The 21,380-nt window shown below is 33.4% G+C and overlaps 3 protein-coding genes across 3 annotated transcripts; 2 read left to right on the forward strand and 1 right to left on the reverse strand.

Moving 5' to 3' along the window:
• The first annotated feature begins 2,780 nt into the window (after positions 1–2,780).
• LOC108561446 (ras-related C3 botulinum toxin substrate 1) lies at positions 2,781–4,397 on the forward strand. Its single transcript, XM_017919385.1, has one exon. The coding sequence runs from the start codon at positions 2,797–2,799 to the stop codon at positions 3,244–3,246; it is 450 nt and encodes a 149-aa protein (XP_017774874.1). The 5' UTR covers positions 2,781–2,796; the 3' UTR covers positions 3,247–4,397.
• Positions 4,398–5,944: 1,547 nt separating this feature from the next.
• LOC108561445 (WD repeat-containing protein 36) lies at positions 5,945–8,870 on the reverse strand. The gene is made up of 3 exons (XM_017919384.1): positions 7,609–8,870; positions 7,385–7,550; positions 5,945–7,322 (listed from the first exon to the last, which is right to left on the reverse strand). The coding sequence occupies exons 1-3, from the start codon at positions 8,807–8,809 to the stop codon at positions 6,044–6,046; spliced, it is 2,646 nt and encodes an 881-aa protein (XP_017774873.1). The 5' UTR covers positions 8,810–8,870; the 3' UTR covers positions 5,945–6,043.
• Positions 8,871–11,335: 2,465 nt separating this feature from the next.
• On the forward strand, positions 11,336–19,918 carry LOC108561444 (peripheral plasma membrane protein CASK-like; the record flags this gene model as incomplete). The annotated part of the gene is given in 2 exon segments (XM_017919382.1): positions 11,336–11,561; positions 19,806–19,918. Coding segments are annotated over 2 exon segments (172 nt in total), but the record flags the coding sequence as incomplete, so codon positions are not given.
• Between the last annotated feature and the right edge of the window lie 1,462 nt (positions 19,919–21,380).

Below are 21,380 nucleotides of genomic sequence, written 5' to 3' on the forward strand. Positions count from 1 at the left end.
TGGCAATGGTTGCGGATGACACGTTAATTGCTACATCGAGATTTATGCTGAGATTGAGTTCGGAGAAGACTGTTATATCGATTACTCATCGAGGCAATTCGATACTAAATGCACTTCAATCTCGTACATGTATCGACACTTAATCAACAAAAAAAATATATATATAATTTCACATTTTCAATTCATCAATGTTTATGTCTTCACCTGTTTATATTTACGTCTGTTTTACATTGTAAAGACTATTTACAGATAGAAGTATTTATCAATATGAAATCGATACGTTTCCTGCATATTTCTAAGTGTTAATTCGATATTGTGTTTAGATAAAGCACTTACATTATTTACTAAATTTCATTAGAATTTGAAAACTGATTTAGGTTTATTGTTTTTAAACTTATTTAATAATAAACATACAATTGTACATATTGAAGTAGATATGAAGATATATTTATTGGGCAGAAAGACCTATCAGGACCAATAAAAATGTGTAAATAAAAAATTAATTTTATTACATAAAAATCTAATACAATGATTGTAATGTTTTAGTTAATGCTGATTGTAAAACATTAATCTATTGTTATTACGTTACAAAAGGAAATATACTAGAAACATATAACTTTTTTGCTAAGAGGATTAGAATTCCACCCACGACTGTGTGTGTGTGTTTTTTTTGTAATAAAAGTGCCATTACTAAATGAATGAGCGTGACGATAATAGAGGTTTCTCTGATAAGCCGGAGGTAATTTCCCAAATTAGTCCGTTCGTTCGCAGTGGAAACGACGTCTTCGTCAAAACTGGAGCAAATTTTGAGTGAAATATCGATTTCTCCCCAACGTCTGCAGATTAGCATTTTTTTTCTTCTAAGCACCGATCACGCAACTATTAAACTGGTAAAAGAACGAGAAACAAAAAAAAACAAGTGGAATATTTAGTAGGTGCTTTGATTCATATCTTCGTCCACTTTATTTAATGTTCTTTCAGGTATTTTTTTACCTTGATAATTCTGATTTTCTTGTAATTAATTGCGTGATAGCATTATTCAATGTCTCGTGCATTTGAATCTACATATTTGATATCAAATTATTAATTGCTTAGATATACAGTAATAACTCGCATAGTGCGGCTTCGATTAGTCCGCATCCACTATAATCTGGTTTGAAAATTTAAAAACAATCTAATTGGTCATTTTATTTAACATCTTGAACTTTAGTTATTACTTACTGAAATAGCGTTTTCTTAATTAATATGAATACCTTTTGAAAAATTAATTAAAATTTAACGGTTTTCGTTGATGGTTAATTTTTATGAAATGTGTCATCTAGTTTTCAGCGCGTATTCAATTTTGGTCGTGCCACTTAAGCGATGATGCAATCCCATTGTTAACGAAGCTCACAGTCAAGCTGAGAAGAGCCTTTGCGCTTTTCGTCTTTACTAATATCGTTCAGATGTGTTGGAACTTCTTTAACCGATGAGTGTAAACGTATCATCATATCATAGTTATAGGGTCATAAATAATTCACTGCCAAGGTCAACATCACCACCTCGAAAAAAAAAAACAATTCGCATCCTTCTTTGTGCGTCTCGACTTGAAAATGTATTATTCATCGACTTATTATTATTATTGACTCCTGGAATCGTCGTTTTCTACAAAACGCAATTCCATTGCGTGATACTTCCTGCTTCGAAATATAATTTGTTTATCAAGTCGCCGAGCACAGTGCTGGAAATAGTGGGCGCTATTCTGGGAACAGCAACAATGCCTTATTGATGGAAACCCATTCGGCGTCTCGTCGTGCAGAATGTATCATCTTCCTTTTGTTTCGTACATCAAACTCATGTTTATTTGCAAAAGTTCATTAAACTTACCTTGCGTTCGCGCAACTCTTTTAATCACTTACGTACTTCCAGTAAATGTATTTGTTAATATAGGTCATGGTTATCGATACATAATCTATTGTACTGTTGATCCTAGTTATATCGAACTGTGATTCTATACAATTGCTGATCACGTTGCTAATGTCATTTCCTTTTTGTTTTTTTTAAATTGGTATTTCCATACGCTCCTCTTCCGGTAATTTTCATACTTCTTGGGCGTTGATGAACGGCTCCGGCTTAGATTCTTCGTTTATTTGTGAACATGTCTTCATTCAAAATGATATGGTGCTTCCTGTTACTTTCATCCGAATTCATCATATCTCCATTAGTCACAATTCTAATTCGATACCCTATTTTCGAGTTTACTTATCCAAGTCTCTTATTATATATTCAATTTCCTTTCCTTTACAAATTAATCTATTGTATTATTTTCTCTGTGCTGGTATTGCGGGTATTTACTAATATTTTATGGAAGAAAAAAGTAATAAGTAAAATATGAATAATAGAAAGAGCAGAAACTTGTTTTGATTAAATGGAAGCACAACGATCCACTCGGACATCAAAGCAGTCCGTGCCCGTAATGAAAATAAAGAAAAACCTCTTGAGTATAAATGCAGCACGTAGATTGGATTTCTTTTTTACCAGTTGTAAATATAAAAAAAAATAATTCCAGTCCGTTGTGTAATTGATATTTCATAAAGAAATTTGAGCAAGGTTATTAGTAATGTGAATAGCAAAATTTTTATTTTTACTCAATCACTCAATGCATGTATCCTTCATTAATATATTCATTTCATTATTATGTAATTTATTTAAAAATAATGATTTTTGAAAGAAAGTCTTTGATTGACTTTATTTCAATGAATAGTATCAATTCTTATAGTAATTTTTTGTTGTAGGTTTGATAATTATTCAGCCCCGATGGTGGTGGATGGGATCTCGGTGAGCTTAGGTCTGTGGGATACGGCGGGACAGGAGGACTACGATCGCCTGAGACCGTTGTCCTACCCGCAAACGGACGTGTTTCTCATCTGCTTCAGCGTCGCATCACCATCCTCCTTCGAGAACGTGACCTCCAAATGGTACCCAGAGATCAAGCACCACTGTCCGGACGCGCCCATGATCCTCGTAGGGACGAAAATCGATTTGCGCGACGACAGGGAAACCTTGAGCGCTCTGGCGGAGCAGGGTCTCAGCCCCATCAAGAGGGAGCAGGGCCAGAAGCTCTCCAACAAGATCAGAGCCGTGAAGTACATGGAGTGCTCGGCGCTGACGCAGCGGGGTCTGAAGCAGGTCTTCGACGAAGCCGTCAGGGCCGTCCTCAGGCCCGAACCGCAAAAGCGCCGTCAACGTAAATGTCTCCTCATGTAAAATCAAAGCAGAAATAGAAGAAGAAAGGGAAAACCAATCGAAAAGAAGCAAACTTTGTAAGCAACCTCGATTGCATTTCAACTTCGAAAAACTTTATACAATCATCATCATCCTCTCTATTCTTATCTTTTGCAGGTGCGGACTGAATCTTGAGCGGACATCGTATATAGATAAGTGCTGTCATTCACAACAAATGGCATAAGTCAATATATAGTTATTTTTTAAAAGAAACGTCCTATATATATTTATGGATCCGATATTTCGAATTAATTTTATACATACATATTATATATATATTTATAAGGTAATTGTTGCATTTGCTTCTACACAAATTCCAAAAAAAAAACAAAAATCACGAATCTTTCCTTATACTCGAACAAACACGAAAATTAAAAAAAAAACGAAACGGGATGAAGACGGGCGCAGCAGCAAAGAGATGAAACAAAACAAAAAGAGTTCTAATTTGAAAACGTAGAGAGGCTATTTATATTTTTTTAACGTAACTAAACGAAATATTTTTATACGTCAATTATAATCTTGTGGAAAACAAAAAAAAAGTTGGAGCGTTTAATATGTTTTGTTGTTATTAATCCTTTGTTGTTCTTAACGAAAAGTGCTCATTCTTTTTTGATTTCGTTCAGTTTGATACGTAATTATGTGCCATTCATTTTTTTGGAATTGTTGTATATATATTTCTATATATATATACGAAGGTGTCTATGAACTGGCGATTTGCGCTTTGAATTTCTTTTAAACTCTATTTTTGCGTTCTTTCCAAAGATGTGAAACTGGGCGATGGATGCAATTGTTTTCCAGTTCCTCACCATCGTCCCACTTTATATTTTCTTACGCAAATCAATGATGCATTGTGATTAGAAGAATTGACTAGTGTTCTATTATAAAGTATATATATAAACCTGGTGTATCAACGATATTATTGTAACATAACTAAAAACGTTGTTGGACGATTACAAATTGATACAAAAAAAACCTACACAAAAGTCGCACGAGAATCAATCAAAAAATTAGAGAAACGAAGAAAGAGCGCAACTTTTTTTGTATCAATTGTCATTCTCTAATTATATATATATATATAATTAAGTAGCTTGGCTTTTGGATTGAATGAAATGCGAATCGATGGAGAAAGAAAGGAGACTCGTCATTTTATTTTTTACATGTACATTACTTTGAAACATATACGGATATTTGCATTTAGCAGCTGTATTATTTTAAGTGTCGATGTTTCAGTTCGTTTTTTTTTATATATTATTTTATATAATATTAGTATAAATATTTGTTTTTTTCTATCAATCCCTCATTTTATTATATAATATTGTAAACATGTTAGTGAAAAATACGATGTAATAAGTGTAGGGTGAATGAAGAATCCGAAAATTAACCATCTTCACTGTTGCTTTTACGCGATTGGATAAGAAAAAGAAGCGAGTGAACATCATCATACTATTATTTTTTTCTCCCTTTTTTTTAATTTTAACTATTATTATTAATTAATATAAATATTACTTTCGAATAAGATTGAATATTGACCAAAGTTAGTTAAATTAAATTCTAGTCACCGGAAAAAAAAATGAACAAAGGAAAAAAAATCCCTTTTACAATGTACAGCACACGATTTTTTACACTCTCTCTCTCTCGTAATTTTAATCTCTATTTCTCTCCGAATGAAAAAAAATAAAATAAATTCAAACTCGAATCATCATTAATTACTTATTATTATACCTATATGGATATTAATTATTAACATCTTTCAGGATACTTTACATTTTTATGTGAATTATATAAATATAATGTAATAACAAAAATGAATAAATTTAAATAATAAAAAAAAAACAAACATATGTATGCACGTTTTTATTTTTTACATCCTCTCGTACTAATTTATGTAATCTTTCGGGTAATTAGAAACAATGTATATATTCAAAGCTGAGTAATTACTCGGCATCTAGATAAGAGCATATTAATTAAGTCGACAATGTGTGCATTAATTGAATACTTAATTACGTAATTCGTTCCTCTAATATGTATTTATATCTAACATGTTATGGGCTTTAGAGCATTATTAGTTAAAATTACCGTTAATTCTAATTATTATGGTAAATATTTAATTAGAAGCACTTAGGAATGGTAATCTTTACAAAAGTAAGCTAAAATTCTATCTTTGTGGACTACATAAAGACTAGTATGAAAAATTATGGAAAAATGTATACATACCTTTAACTCAATTTATTTATTTTTTATTTATATACAATTTTTTCAATATTTTTTTATACATTTTTATTATTATTTACTTATGTGTATGCCCCTCAGGTTCGGTTCTTTCAGAACGCTCCTTGGAACCGGTATTTTGAGAAGTTGAATACTCAAATTTGAAGACAATTATTGAAGTAACTTCCATAAAAACTTCATAACTTTTATATTATATTTACTAATTGAAGTTTCATTTTTTTTTTAATCAATAATAACGTATATTAGTGATCAATGTTAATTATTTACTAAATATCAAGACCAAATTGTCGAAATTTAAGCGAAAACTTAAGCCACTTCTTAAATCAATTAACGAACTGATTATGTTGGTTACTTGAGAGATTGAGTAATTTTATTTTGTATGGATTTAAAAATAATTATGAATTCGAATTAATTTTAGAACAATAAAAATATTTAACTTTATTATCTTCATTCATCTTACTCTAGTAAATCAAAAGTATTTATTAATTTATGATTAATTGGTCACCACAGAATAATGTACAAATAGGTGCGTAATTAAAGGACCTAATGTTCATATTTGAGTTTTTATACTTTGGACCACGCACAGGGTGTACATCAATTTTTCTTGCAACCTGTTCCACGAGGCCTGATGACAGCTCTGCAAGTTCGGTAAGTAGTTCTTCAGTTTTTCCTCTTCAGCGATGACGTTTCCATGAGACTTCAAAAACACACCCAAATAAGACTCGGCCAGCTCGAAATCCTTATTAGATTTCAGCATAAACTCGATGAGCTTCAAGAACTGAAGCATTACATCAACGGTTCCCCCGCCCTCGGGACTAAGCGATTTGATCTCGTAGTCGATCATCGAAGGACCGAAAGTCTTCAATTTCAATACCACAGCGCTGAAATCGTTGGATTCTATGGTTTTGTGCAGAAGCTTTGCGAATTCCGTTAGATTCAACAACGAAACTGCCGGTAAAATTTTGGACCCGCTATTGCTTTCCTGCGTTAAATCGAATTTAAAGTCGAGAGCTTGAACTGTGGGTAGGAAGAAAGGGGCAGCTTTCGGTTTGGCTATTAATGCTTTGCCCTTGTTCTTGCTACGGATTATGTTGATATTCAGGAGGTTTTGCCATCTGGATGAGGCCAAACCAGACATTGTTATAAGATCGCTGCTGATTTGCTCGGAGGATTTGTAGACTTCGGCGATTTCTTCTTCGGTCATGTTCTCCTCAGAATTGATTCCTCTGCATTCGGGTAAACGGACCAATTCTGGTTCGTCTTCCAGATCGAGGGCTTTCAGAGATACGTGCTGGTAGATGGTTTTGTTGCACCATAAGAATACACCCATGTGGTCTAAATGAGCGGTGACCAAAGCATCACCGGTTGGGGACATGTTCAGGGATATGCAAGGAACGTCCGTTCTGAATTGATCGATGAGCTGCGCTGTTGGAATATTCCACGTTTTGATTGAGCAATCCATGGAAGCAGTTATGAGCCACCTGGAATCGGGACTGAAGGCGGCGTCCGTTATAGGCGATTTGTGCCCCATAAACTTCCTGACCACATTATAATTATCAATATCCACAATGTTGATGGTGAAGTCTTCTAAAACTACTGCTACAATGGAACTCTCCTTGTGCGTCCTGAAGAACGCAATGGGGTCTTCCAAATGAATCTTCGAAATTTGATTCTTTCCGTCTTTGAAGCTGAAGAATTTGATGTAACCGTCATTGCCTCCAGTCATGACAACTTGATTCAGAATATCACAGCAAACACCACGAACGAACGATTTGTGAGCTTTCGGTTTACCATAGCTTGCTCTAAATAACCCAGATTGAACGTTGAACCTTAAATAAATGAATACAGATTAAAATCAACTCTATTTAACTATTAAATCATTGATTAATACCTCTGGACGTAACCCGAATTGTATCCAATTAACACGAAATTTCCGCAATGACTTAGAGATATAGCTGTGGCATGTCCACGATCTTCATCGTGCAGCTTGTATGGTTTTATTCTAAGATCTCCCATTTTGCATTTGTTGAAAGACCAAGTCGTTACAGATTCAAGACCTACAATATAAATAAAATTATTATATAAATATGTTAAATATAGTTTAAAGATTTTTACCGTCATGTATAGCAGCAATATTATCCCATTCCTTTTCTCTTGTAACCTCTGAAGCAAATTCCACAATTGGTGGCATAACATATGGATCCTCCCCTTTATTCTTCAAATTTTTACTGGCTTTTCTATTAAATGAAGCCCTTCCAAGACTCTTATTCAATATTTCAGTTTGTGTATTGAAAATCCTCATGGTCGAATCACCAGAAACACTCAAAATATTCTGCCCATTATCTCCATGGTACCTAATGCAAGTGGGAGGCACTGAATGTCCATCCCTTGTCCGCAAGAGCCTAGCTCCTCCATCAGTCATATCAAAGATCCACATTTTCAAGCTGTTGTCAGCAGAGTTGGACACCACAATTGGTTGATTATTCAAGCAAATCAAATTGTTGACTGGACCAATGTGTGCACACAGCTTCTGTGAAAACACTTTGCGATCATCCAAATTCCAAAATACAATATGTCCTGCAACACTTCCCGTAGCCATGATTGGCTCTCCGTCAGTTCTAAAAGAGATGGAGGTGACCAAGCCCCAATCCTGTGTAAACTCCATGATGGTAATGTCTAGTTTAAGATTGTGCAAGATAATTTTGCCATTGGCCAAACCAATAGCTGCCACATCTACAGCAGGAGCTTGTTCCAAGCAAGTGACTGCTGAATCCCAACCAGCGAATGTATAAATTAAAGTGGACGTATTAATATTCCACAACTGCAGAGCCCCCTGATTGCTTCCAAGTAAAATTTTGTTCTTGTAAGTGCTAGGATGGAAGGCAGCTGTGATTTTGAATTGATCATTGCCAAAATCTAGCTCTAAGAATATCTCGGCTGTCTGCACATTCCACACAATTAGCTTACTGTCCTCATCAATGGAGATCAGGCTGTCACCGAATGGAATCATCAAATGGACTGCCCTCTCATGCTTCTTCAGTATGTGCTTCAGTGTGGCTCCCCCAATCCAACAATAGATGTTGTTTCCTGCTGCCGAGTATGTGAGGAATTTGCTGAAGGCCAGACATGTTATATCCTCGGGATGGAGCTGGCTCACTTGGATCAAACGCAGTTTGTTGTTGTACACGTGAAAGAGTTTACCCACGGATGTGATGAAGATTTCTCCATTTGAAACGTACTTAACTACTACAGGGATATGGTTACTCACATTTCCCAGACTCCTGCTGGGAACGAATATCTTGCTACCTTTGTACATCGTTTATTATTTTCGACTACACTCCAAAAACATTTGAAAACACGTGCGGCGATATATACAAATAAACGAACATAACCTCTTGTAACAGTGTGACACTGACAGTAAACTAAATTCAATGTTGGTCATCCTGAAAGAACCTGTAGTTTAAGTTGCATATCCTGAAAAAATATAAATTTAAATTAAAATTACAATTTTTACATTTACAACTTATATCGTCCTAAAAGCACTAATTTACCGACTTATTTTAAAATATTAATAAAGGATTATCATCTACTCTCAAGTGAAAACTAAATCAATACCAACCAAATATTTATTTGATTAAAAAAGGTCGGAATGGAAATTTCTTCTCTCTAAAATATCCTGTAATAACGAAGAGTAGGTTTTACATTTAAGGAATTTCGTGTAAGTATATAATTTATAGGTGATTAACGTTAATTAATTTAACGTTTCAATATCAAAATATGTATTTCCATAAATTTGTATTAACTTATTTGATCTATGCTTACTGCATTTACTAAATCCAAATAGTTTTCAGAAACAGTAATTTAGTAGTTTCATCTTAAACAATCTAACTTACAGACTAAAAATTATATTTTAAATAATAATATTCAATAAATTTGATGAAAGGTTTTATGTTGATGAGAATGTAACATTTAAAAAGTCCGCTGTATGAAACTTATAAATTCCTATAATGTAATTTATGATCTCGAATACCAGAAGACATACATGATTAATGAGAGCGCATTCATATCTTTGGCAGCGCGAAGCTCAGATGATTATAGTATCCTTCATTATGCATGAATGAACCCATGAGCTCACTTATATATTTCTTAACTATTACTTACGACCAAATAATGAATTTTATAGCATGCCTTTAATTAATTAACAGTTTTTGTTCATGTTCATTTAATTAGTGATTGAATGCGTAAAACGAAACTAAAAATGTAGTCATTTCACAACAAGTTTATGATTTGATGTTGTACAAATCTGTTGAAATTCGAAATGGCTGAATGGAAATATGAGTTTATTTACTGTTCCATACTAATTACCATTACGGAATAATGAATAGCATTGGAAGGTTTTTATTTCAATTTCCTCATACATTTATTTGTAAATAATAATTACAGCTTTTCGTTACGCTACTAATGAATTTTCAATTTATTATTTGGTTGTATTTAAATAATCTGATTCGAGTTTGGTACAACTTTATCTAACGCTTAAATACTAATATATAATTTACGATTTGCTGAGATCGAGTTTATTGTAATTTATTTTACATGTTTCAACCACATGATTGCTGCTACTGGTTAAAGTTGTATGAAATATTTTGTGCTTACGTAAAAACGCCCACATACAAACATTGTTAGAGTAAGTTTACTGCATTACTATACATTTGTTTAATTTACACATGTTTCTGCCTAATAATTGTTCGATGGAAACATGAAATAGAAGATATAATTTCTTATGAAAGTGTGTAAATGAAGAAATGTTAACGCCTACGTTGAAATATTATTGGAGTAAGTTAATTATTTTATTCTGATTTATTTCATGTATTGATTATGATGTGCAAATGTCTACTAGGGAACTCAAGAAATATTGTTCAAAATTTATTTCAAAGAAATTTCGTGTCAACGAAAAGTGTTCAATGCTTCTTTTTTATAATTTATTAAGTGTATTTTAATGTTTATGTTTGATTTATATTTTTTTGTTGTAGAGTATTGTTAAGTATTCTTTTGGAAATGTGATGTCGGTGGGAACGTTGCGGACTGGAGGATGTATGTTGCAGAAAGTGGTGGAGGTGGAGCGCTTGGTGTGTGGGAGTGCCCGACCTTGTGGAGCGTCTTCCTGGTCGCAGGGTGGTCCTGCGGATGAATGAATGCGTTCGCATCGAGGCAAAACAATGCGATTGATAAGTTTCGATCCGACGGCGGCGTCCAGAGGTGGAGAGATCGTTGGTGGTAGAGGAGGAGGAGGAGGATGAGGAAGAGGAGGCGTGGAACGACGAGCGGAGTCGTCGAGCGTTTGAAGGCGCATGTGTGCAGGGGTCCATGCAGGGCGCCGGCGGTTGCACAGTTGCTGGTTCGGTGTCAGGTTGTCTCTCTGTGTTTTCAGTCACCGTGACTTTTGGGTGTGTGCGCGCGTACGGCGCCAGGCAGCAGGACACCAGACACGACCCGGCCCGGCCCGTGTCCTCCGATCATCGGACTATAATTCCTTAGTTTGTGGTACACCACCAGTGCGCGCTTGAATGAAAGATGTAAGAGTGCCGGATTACCGGTAAGATCCAGTGCGAATAGTGACCGGAGGCGCGGCCATATTCCTGCGAACAGAGAACGATTCGTATCGCCGCATCGCATCGCACCTGCATCGCACGGTCTTGTTGATTTTCGCCTAGGAGCAGGCAACCAAACCAGCCCCGTTTCCTGCTGCTGTCGCTGCCAGGAACGACGGAGCGCCGACGACGCCGTCGTCGTCACCTCCCCCCCCATCGCTCGAACGCATACAAACACGCACGCACACGTCCCATTCAGCAGGCGTCGTCTGCACCCCCTTTTCATTTGCATGCATGATTTTATGCGCGCGTGATTTGTTTGTATTTCCGAACACTTCCTTTTCTTTTTTTTCGCATCAAGTCCATCATCACCATCAACATCCCTTATAAATGATACGGCCCGGTGCCGGATAGCTCCGAGATGGCCGATGAGGAAGTGCTCTTCGACGATGTTTACGACCTGTGCGAGGAGATTGGAAGGTGAGTCGCTGATGGCCTGAACCGCCCTTCAAATCCCACCCGAAAAAAACACACGCTCCCACTCACACACACACACAACCTCCTCCCCCGCGACCGGCGAGACCATCCCTGTTTTCAAGAACTAGCGAAAATTCCGGAATTGACTTCAATTGACCCGAACGCAAACATCACAGACGTGCCTTAAATGATGATCATCGCATTCCTCTATCAATTTCGATGCCGCCACTTTATTTATTCAACAGGTTCAATCTTCCGTCATTAATCATTCACAGTACATAAATATTATTACACTTGGACCTAAACTTTAGCTCCTAGAAGCAACTAATTACGAACATCAATTAATTCAACTCCATCCTATACAAAATCCGCAGGTCCCAGTGCAAAACTAAGCAATATAACATACATAATCATATGAAATGATTTAATCATGATTAATCGCAACTTCAATAAACATGTTTACACTCTAATGCAAATTAATATTTTGTTTTATAAATAACTGCAACTATTTACGAATGACTACAACCTGTATTTAATACTCATCAATAATAATTATTTACTGTTAATTACAATTACTGTGACTACTGTATTCGTAGTAAAAGAAAAACAATTATAAAATGATAATAATACAATAAATGGACTTTATCTTAAAAACACTTATATTTTGTATTTCTTTCTTCATTAAATATGAGTCAATAATTATAGTGATTGACTTATTTTATAGCTGCAACCTTTTCCTGAAATCAATTATTTATAAATATTGCAACCAATATAAAATCGGACTTAATACTTTGTATTATAAATGTGTATTATGATTTATATAAAGAATCGTTTTCTAAATGTACATCAAGAAGAAATTATATGTTAGACGTTATAATGACTTTTGGAAGTTAATAATAAATGCAATTTGTAGTAAAAGGTAACAGAATAATAGAGCAAATCTATATTTTGCGTGAGGTATAATATAATAATGATTTGCTCTTTGTTTATTACAATCCGAAATGCAAATTTAATTGATATGTCAATAATCGGTTCGAACTTAAAAAAAAATTGTAATTTATACTTGACGTATAAACTATAAATTATCAATTTGTATATATATAATTGTTTGGTAATAAGTTTTATATAATTGATTGACATTTCATGGGAAACGTAAGCTAATCAATAATTCAAATTATGCTGCAATAATTGGTAATTTGTAGTAATCAAGAGTGCGTATTTGATTGTAGTGTGAAATAGGTTTAAATATCAAACGAATATTCATAATTAGACTTAATTCCAAATCAATACTGAGCGCTCCAAAAAAAAACTATGCGTAAACGCAAATTGCTGTTGCAGATAATAATTGCATTAATAAAGTTAATAATAACCGCTAAGTGATTCTAATTAGGCTTTAACATATTCTATTACCTAATTTGTACTGTGTTTTGTTAAGCTAATAATGCATAGTTTGCAAATTGTAATTAATCCCGAACATAATAATAAACATTATGATATCAAAACGAATCAATAATGTATTTGTTATTTTAACCATTTGTGTCCTCTAATCTCTTCATTTAAAGTCAAAAAAATAAATAAATACATAGATTTAATTCCCTATTCCAAAACGCACACGTACTTTCCAGAATGTTAATTATAACGCACCGCACAGAAAGATCTAAGGTCATTAGCCCTTTGCAAGTGGTCATCGGCCACGCTTCATGACTTCCGTGCTTTTTTTTCTATGTCTTGTTGCTCTGGTAACTGGAGTAACAAACAGCATTGATTAGAATACGGACGCCAAAAAAAAAGAAGAAAAAAATACTGGATTGAATTCATAAAATGAGCACGTCCGAGGCACTAATGAAAACTCGAATCTTGCACAGTTTCAGCATTTTATTTCAGCGCATTAATTTGTATGAGATACGAGAGTTCATGAAATGAATAAAATGAATGTATTTTATATGCGTGTATTCTTTTAATATTCGAACTGAATTGCAGAAAACGTTTGTCGCAGAGTATTGATTAGCTACAAAGAATGAAGGCCATTCACCCTATGCAACTGGTAATCGGCCAATAGTTAAGACTTTTGTACGCAAAAAGTCAATACCATCTCGTACCAAGTTTCAGTGCCAAAAATGAGATAATCCAGATTAAATATCAGCGCAATAGTTATTAGAATTAACGTAAAATTATTATAAGAATTTTCAGATGTTACATAAAATCTAATAAAATCAATTGTACTGTAAAAAGTTCATGTATATAAAAACAGGCTCAAGGTCATGAATTTTATTCGATATCAATGTTTTCCAATGAATCATCAATTCGCTTTATAAAAAAAACGAACGACAAAGTCCATCCAGTTGACAGCTTCAATTCCCAACATTTACACTGTTAAACAACGAAACGTTGTTAAACGAATGATTCACACAGCGTGAATAAGTACCTTAAATTAGAATAAACTCGAGTTGTATTGATCAAGTATTCTGAATGCACACGAACGTGTGCGTTATGTAAACACTGAGCTGCGTAATTATCTGCAGGTACTTTGGAAGCTCAAGATTGCGTGATTCAATTCCCGCGGCTTAATCTTCAGTTGGGGAGCCGCAGGCTCACGCTTTAAAAAGCACCGATTGAAAGTGCTTCAAGCTTGAAAATTTCGTTAGACGAACAAGAAAACACACCCAAATCAGAAATATAAGCGAAGCGCACATTGGAGTAAACATTTTTTGTTTATTTTGGGTGTGGTTGAATCTTAGTTCTTTGAATATTTACAAGAAGCTTCGCAGTTTTATATTATCCCATATAGAAGTTTAGTAGCTCATATATTTTGCTTGATATAAACGTTTGAACATTCACTTATAATAAATAACATGCATTTCATACTCAATACAAAGTTGTAATTATCTGAGATTAAATTTTGCTGTTAAGTTATAGTTAATGTAAATGGTGCTTTTTTTCCTTATGGTTTTGAAATGATTTATATAAACTTGAAGACAGGATTCGTGACTTTATTAGTTATAACTACATCTTCATTTAATGGTCGTGGCTATGAGCCAGGGTATTCCAAGAAACCGGATTAGAGTTGATCCGGACGGGGAAAACTGCGCCGCTACCCCAAAGGTACGAGAATAAAAGCGGCTGAAGAGAACGACGGTTTGTTTTATGTTTGTCGTAGCATTGCGAAACTTCGCTAGCATAAAGAAAACAAAACTTTGGACGAAAGTATCTTACAATTTCTTTATTTTTTTCTGTTGTAATTCAAAAGCTCGGTGTATAGTTTCGATGCCACCACGAATTTCCTTCGAAACTGGATGATATTCGGTTACATGCAACATGGTGCTGTGAAATTTAATAAATAATTGGGTTTTAAATTGGTGTAATTGTTGTGCGAGTTAACTCTTCACCTTTTAAGGACCACTGCAGCGCTTAAAAGCGGAAGTAGTTTGCGAAGTTTTTAGCGAACGCACTTCTAAGGGTTAATCAACGTTTACACCGCGCGGATGAATATGTGTATGGCCTCAGGAATGAAACCAAAGTTCTTACTCGATTACTTTTATCTTCAGTTGAATTCGAGTTTATACAAATTTAAAGTAAAAATTGTTTAGCAAAACAAAAACAATTTGTATTTATATGTGTTCTTAGCATTTCCAAGCATTCGTTTCTTTATATGCTTTATTTAGTGATGCTGTGATGTAATAATTGGATATTCGTTCAAGGTTAACAATTATCATCAGTTTTTACTCAATTCATTTTTGAATTATCAGCTTTTGAGAGGAAATATATAATGGGATAATCAATATTATTTTAAACTTAAAATTATCGAATCGTTCAAGATCATCATAAGATGATTACTCTCCAATTCACAGCCCACTTGAACTTGATTGTTCAATTGTATTTTTTTTTATTACACATTTTGAAATCTGGACGTCAACAAACTTATCGTTCACTCGATACGAATTACGTAACAAAATTTCGTTTAAAAAAAAAACTGACGTATTTCTAAGTTTGTTATTCGTCGATTTTCGTTTGGAAAACTTTCCGTACGTTTTTTTTTGTTGTTGTTGTTAGCTAAATGCATGCTTCTACTTGTTCACTGACGCGACAACGCAATCTGTTAAATGGAATTGAATGCTAATGCCGACCAACAATTTCTAAATTCACACGTCCCACTAATCACGTAACTTCACTACATTTCGCTTTATAACACAGAATTTCAGTGTAACTATTTAGAATTTCGTAGTGCGGTTCATTATTATCTAACTTTAATGTCTCGATTATTTTAATAATGAATTTATACGTGTATTTAATTGAACGAGCGATAATTACGTTATTTAACGTTTGCTTGGTTTAATTACACTATTACGAAAGATAATGAATTAAAAAAAAACCTATGTTTATATGACAAATAACATACGTTTTAATGATTCAAGCGCAGTTGAGTTGAGTTTTTGGAAATGTAAGATGACAATTAGATAAATTTATGAAGTATTTAATTCCAGTCATTTACTGTAAATTATATACTTTATACAAAGGAACTGTGGGCGTTACAAGATCATTAGATTCAGGTATCTCCGGTCTACACTCTCGAGTTTTGAGTTATTTTGATTATAAAACCTGTTTTTACGTTTGTTATTACAGCTGTTATCGTATGTTTATTATGTACTTTTCTTTATAATATAATGTATTTTTGTAATTTCTCGTTGATTTGTTTTGTAATTATTAAAGCTTTGAAGTGAAATATGAGATTCTCTCTAGTTGATCAATATATTTATTTCCATCAATAGATTATTATGTAACTGTAATCCCGTGTATCCCATTACTACATTTATATTAAATACACATAAATATACATACATTTTTCAAAACATTGCAGTTAAAATAATTCAATTTTCATTGTAAAGTAAACTTAAATCATTGTAAATTAATCTCTTTTTTACTAGTTTTTGTTTTATTTAAAAAAATGTTTGAATGAAAATGATTCACTCTGTTAAAATAAGTATATTGAAATAAAGGTGAAAATATGAGTTTATTAGAAGCGTTTCCACTTTTTCATACAAAAGTTATCTGTTATTGTCTTGATGAAGAGTGGTTTTTCTTGTTTTGCTTTTCTACTCCGGTCGAAATTAATGAACCGCGTTTATCCGTTGGTAACACGGAACCTCATTTCTCTTAACTTAACGATCATAGAAACATCTCTGACGAGAGAGTTACAACTTTTTTTCATCAATAAATCTATCAAGAATTATAGCTTTCTTTCTCTTTTAGTAAATTATACATTCCTTATAGTACTTATAATCTGTTTAATCGATTTCTATTTTAATCTTTAAGTGTATCCAAATTATTTTAATGTATACATTGCAATTAGTTGTAGTAAACCGAAATAGTACATACTTTATATAATCGAATTAGTTAATTAGTTAGAATTCAGCTAATCCAGATGTCTTTTAGTCATTTCATTATTTAATAACATACCTGTGTAATAAACAGCGAATAAAAAACGTGACTGGAAACTGAAAACATTCATGAAAACAATAATCAACGTTGTTGTATTTGCAGAATTCTCACTAAATATGTTCAAAGTTCATATCAGCTACACATACATTTTGTATTTCAACTATTTGTTAGCAATGCATATTGATTACGAATGAAACGTACAGCACAGAAAATTAGTCGTGCACGTTTCATACGTAATTTGATATTTTTTTTAAACTGTGCGTTGAATTTATGTTTTTTTTCTCCACAGAAACATAAATTTCTCAATATCTATGTTGTTATAAGGTCAATTATATTGATGATATTAATATGCAAGATGTAAACCGACAAGTAAAATTAATGGTAATTTCATATTAAGTCTATACATGTTCAATACAAAAGTAAAAGAATGAGCTGTTATTACGTTACAACAACAAAAACAAAAAAAAGCAATTGCTTACACGAAATGATTGTATAATGTGAAGCATTTTCAGTATTTGCTGACTAACTTGGGGAAAACCGCCAAGAGGGATCGTGTTTCCGGTGTGTGAAAACGAAATGCAATCAATAGAGTTTCCCTTTAAGAAAAGAGGGAGGAATAAAAAAAAAATTGGACGGGGGGTGCATAATTAAGTTCGCTATTAGTACTTTCTTTCCACCGATAACACGAAGCAGCGGCGACACCTCGTTTTTCAACCAATTTTACCCGTTTTTCGACGCCGAATTCGCGAAAACTCTCATTAATTAAAATGTTGCGTGCATCAACATCCGCAACCCCTATAGCTCTCATCTCTCTTGCGCGCTTCGGTCTTCTTATTTTTAATTAAACCCTGCTGGAACAGTATCGTATGTAATTATTCTGGCTGATGAATGGGACGGAGATGAGAGAAGGAGATGCGACTGGTAGGAAGGAAGGAAGAGGACGGGGGTGTCGTGTATTCGCGAGGCTCGAAAAAATAAAAAACACGAAAAGAAGTATATTTGTTTCTTTACGGTCTCGCCACAATTTCGCACTGTCACGTCGATTTCTTCCTTCCGCTCTAAAATGGTACGTGGCGGAAAAAGAAAAGGGGGCCGTGCAAAATGCTTCCAACGCCGCCCAATTTATGACCGAAGGCGAAGGATATTTACACTATTTTCAGGGGGGCGAGGGATCCCGTTTTCCAACACAGAACCCTCACCAAAACCCCTCCGGGAATCTCCCCACGTTCGCAACGTGAGCGCGCGTTACGTTCCTCATTTAATCAAAACCCCCCACGCCTGATACGCAAATTGTTTATTAAAATGTTTATTATTATTCTGCGGGGTTGGTGAATTGTTTAGGCGCGATTTTCAGATTAAATCCCATTGCTGTGACACACGTATGACGCAAGAGCAAACGATATTCATATTTTTTTTCCTCTCTGAATTTTATCCTCAAACAGAAACTTTAGCAATCCACTAGTTAAAGTTTCCTTTGTGTAATATTTATAATCTGATATTTAAACAAATACTTATAATTTTGCATAATTTATGAATTTCGAACAATTACTTAAGAAATTCAAAATTTATTTTTATAAAGTATTTTTTTTAATTTTTAACTTCTTTATAAATTTAAATAATCTCATTTGCTTAGATTGAATAAATACTTTTCCTAAACTTCATTTCTGGTCTTCAAATAAATTTCTTAATAGATATGGTGTAGATTCTTCGTTAACTACTACAAAATGCTGAGTTGTCATGCTTAATCGAACGTTTGGAAGTTGTCCAAGAAGCAGTTGAAATGTATCTCTTTTCTTTCTGATCTTAGTTGATAAGTCTTTAACTACTCCATACTCCCATGTTTGCGACAAAATCCATAATTTTGACTATGCCACTAAAAATATATATCTTCTACAAATAATAATTGGAAAATGTACAGAAAAGTAGTTATCTAGTATTTCTTCTCTTTCATCTTCTAGATAAGACTTTACATACACTTAACTCATGTTACTATTAAAGGCAAAATTTTGTGTCTACAAGAAGCATTTTTAAGAAATTTTCATAACATTGACTTTTTTGAAATTACATATATTTATTTTGTTCTTTTTATTTCTGTATATGTTTTTTTGTACAACTGATGCAATAAATATTATTATTATTTCATAACATTAGGATAATGATTGTAAAATGTCTAATAAGCATCTATTATATCCTAGATAAGTCATCCTATTCACTACCCATGTTAACTATTAAAGCTAAAATGTTGAGTCTACAAGAAGCATTTTCAAGAATTTTCAGTAGAATTAGCAATAAAAATGTTAAAAAATCTAAAGGTTTTCATAACTTTAAGATAATGATTAGAATATTTATCTTATTTTAGTTATTACATAAGTCTAATATTGTAGATGTGTAGACTTATCTAACCAAACTAAATATTAGATTTTAATTAGATTTTTTTTATATTTAAATAGAATGAAAATAAAAGCAATTACAGGTTTGAGTTGATTGTAATTATTTGCATATTATTATTTATTGAATTGATGCATCGATTGATTTATTATAAACATGTAATTTTAACTTCTTTTCACTCTTCACTTGAGTTTTGAGAAGAGGAAAAGTGTAAAACATATAAGTGAAATGTTTGTTTTCAAAACACGACACACCACTTGTATTTGCCATCTGCAGTACGTAAACAGACAGTCTCGAGTTAAAGGGGACGAGCAGTTGAAATCTAGTACATCCATCGCATTGATCTTTTACTAAACTTTATGTAACAATTTAAACGCCATAGCGACGTTTTTGACACTAACGACTTTTGTTTTTCTTTTGCAGAGGACCATTTAGTGTAGTCAAAAGATGTGTCCATCGGCAGACCGGTCAACAGTTTGCCGTCAAGATCGTCGACGTGGCAAAGTTCACCTCCAGTCCTGGATTAAGCACAGAAGGTAAATCAATATTCACTTAAATAACAACAATTTACTAACTTGACAGTTAAGGTTATTTGACATTTTCTAAAGTAAAAATATTTCTGTTTGAATAATATTTATTATACTTGTACTTTATAAAATGTATGACATAAATTTGTAATTATAACAAAAAATGAACCTCAATCTTTAGAGTACATTAACTTTGATAACTTATGATAATAGTTAAGCAATGAATGCCTTGGATGGATGTCAATTTTTGTTGACGTTGTATTGAAAATTATTCACATTTTGTTTGTTTTCAGATTATAAAGTAGCTTGTAAAAGCATTATATTATACTGAATGTCGCGTTGGAATTAATAAGTAAACTTTTTCAATTGATTACTATGCATGTTACCGTGTTAACGCCTTACTACATAATGTTCCATGAAAATATACCGGAAATCACGGCTTACACGTTAAACCCAAGGTTACAGCGTTTTCAAATGCACCAATATTGCTGTAAAACAAGTGCAACCAACGTACATGTTTCGAAGTTTTGATCCAAGACTGTTTACATGCCGGAATACAAAACTAATCTTTTGCGAAAACCATTTAAATACACTTTAACTAAACTAAAGTGCTTTTGATCCGTCGCCACGTTGAATTCAATACATAAAATTAATCAATAAACTGTGTGAACTGCGCTTTTCAGTTTCGATCTGAAATTCCCTTGAAACCGTAATTGCCGATGTGAATTAAACCAATTTCGTAAATATAATTCCAATGTTATCCAGTGTTTGCTTAGGCTTAATCTTTCGGTTGTCGGGTTATCGCCTCGCTGCAGGTTATTCTATATACGATTCACTCGGATTAAAAGATAACGCATCGCGGAAGGTCTTGCTAATTGTTTGCTAATCCGTCGCAAAAACAAGACTAAATCGTTCATTGCTTGTTATCTAATATATATTCTTTTTATTATTCAATTTATTCCACTGTTATTCAAGTATTTGATTGTTATTAATTAACTTTCAATTGCAACTTATAGATAAGTTATATATAGATGAAAGTAGTTTATATTGTTAGATTCGATCAATTGGAGGAAGTAATGCGAACTATGGTATTTACAACCAACGAGAGACTAGTACAATGACAAAAGAAACGTCGGCGAATCGGAAAATGTTCATTGAATTGAGCGCCTCGTGCAATAATTAATTGGCGGTTTATTTAATTCCATTATATCGGATAATTGGAGGCATTAAATTATTTTGAATGGAAATGCGATAATTTCATTTTCATTCATCAGTTTTATTTCCACTATTTCTCTGATGGCGTTTTCACGGTTTATTGATGTTCTCTTCCGATGGATGTATATAGAGTTTTTTTTTTAATGCAGCAAATTTTAATTTACACAAACTTCAGTTCGGACTTGGTTGTAATTGTTATATTTTGCTCGCTTCTTTTCATTCATTGCATTTTACTTTGAAATTTCAATTCATCGCA

The sequence above is a fragment of the Nicrophorus vespilloides genome, unplaced genomic scaffold, assembly GCF_001412225.1.
Source record: "Nicrophorus vespilloides isolate i.1.1-1 unplaced genomic scaffold, Nicve_v1.0, whole genome shotgun sequence".
Classification (NCBI taxonomy): domain Eukaryota; kingdom Metazoa; phylum Arthropoda; class Insecta; order Coleoptera; family Silphidae; genus Nicrophorus; species Nicrophorus vespilloides.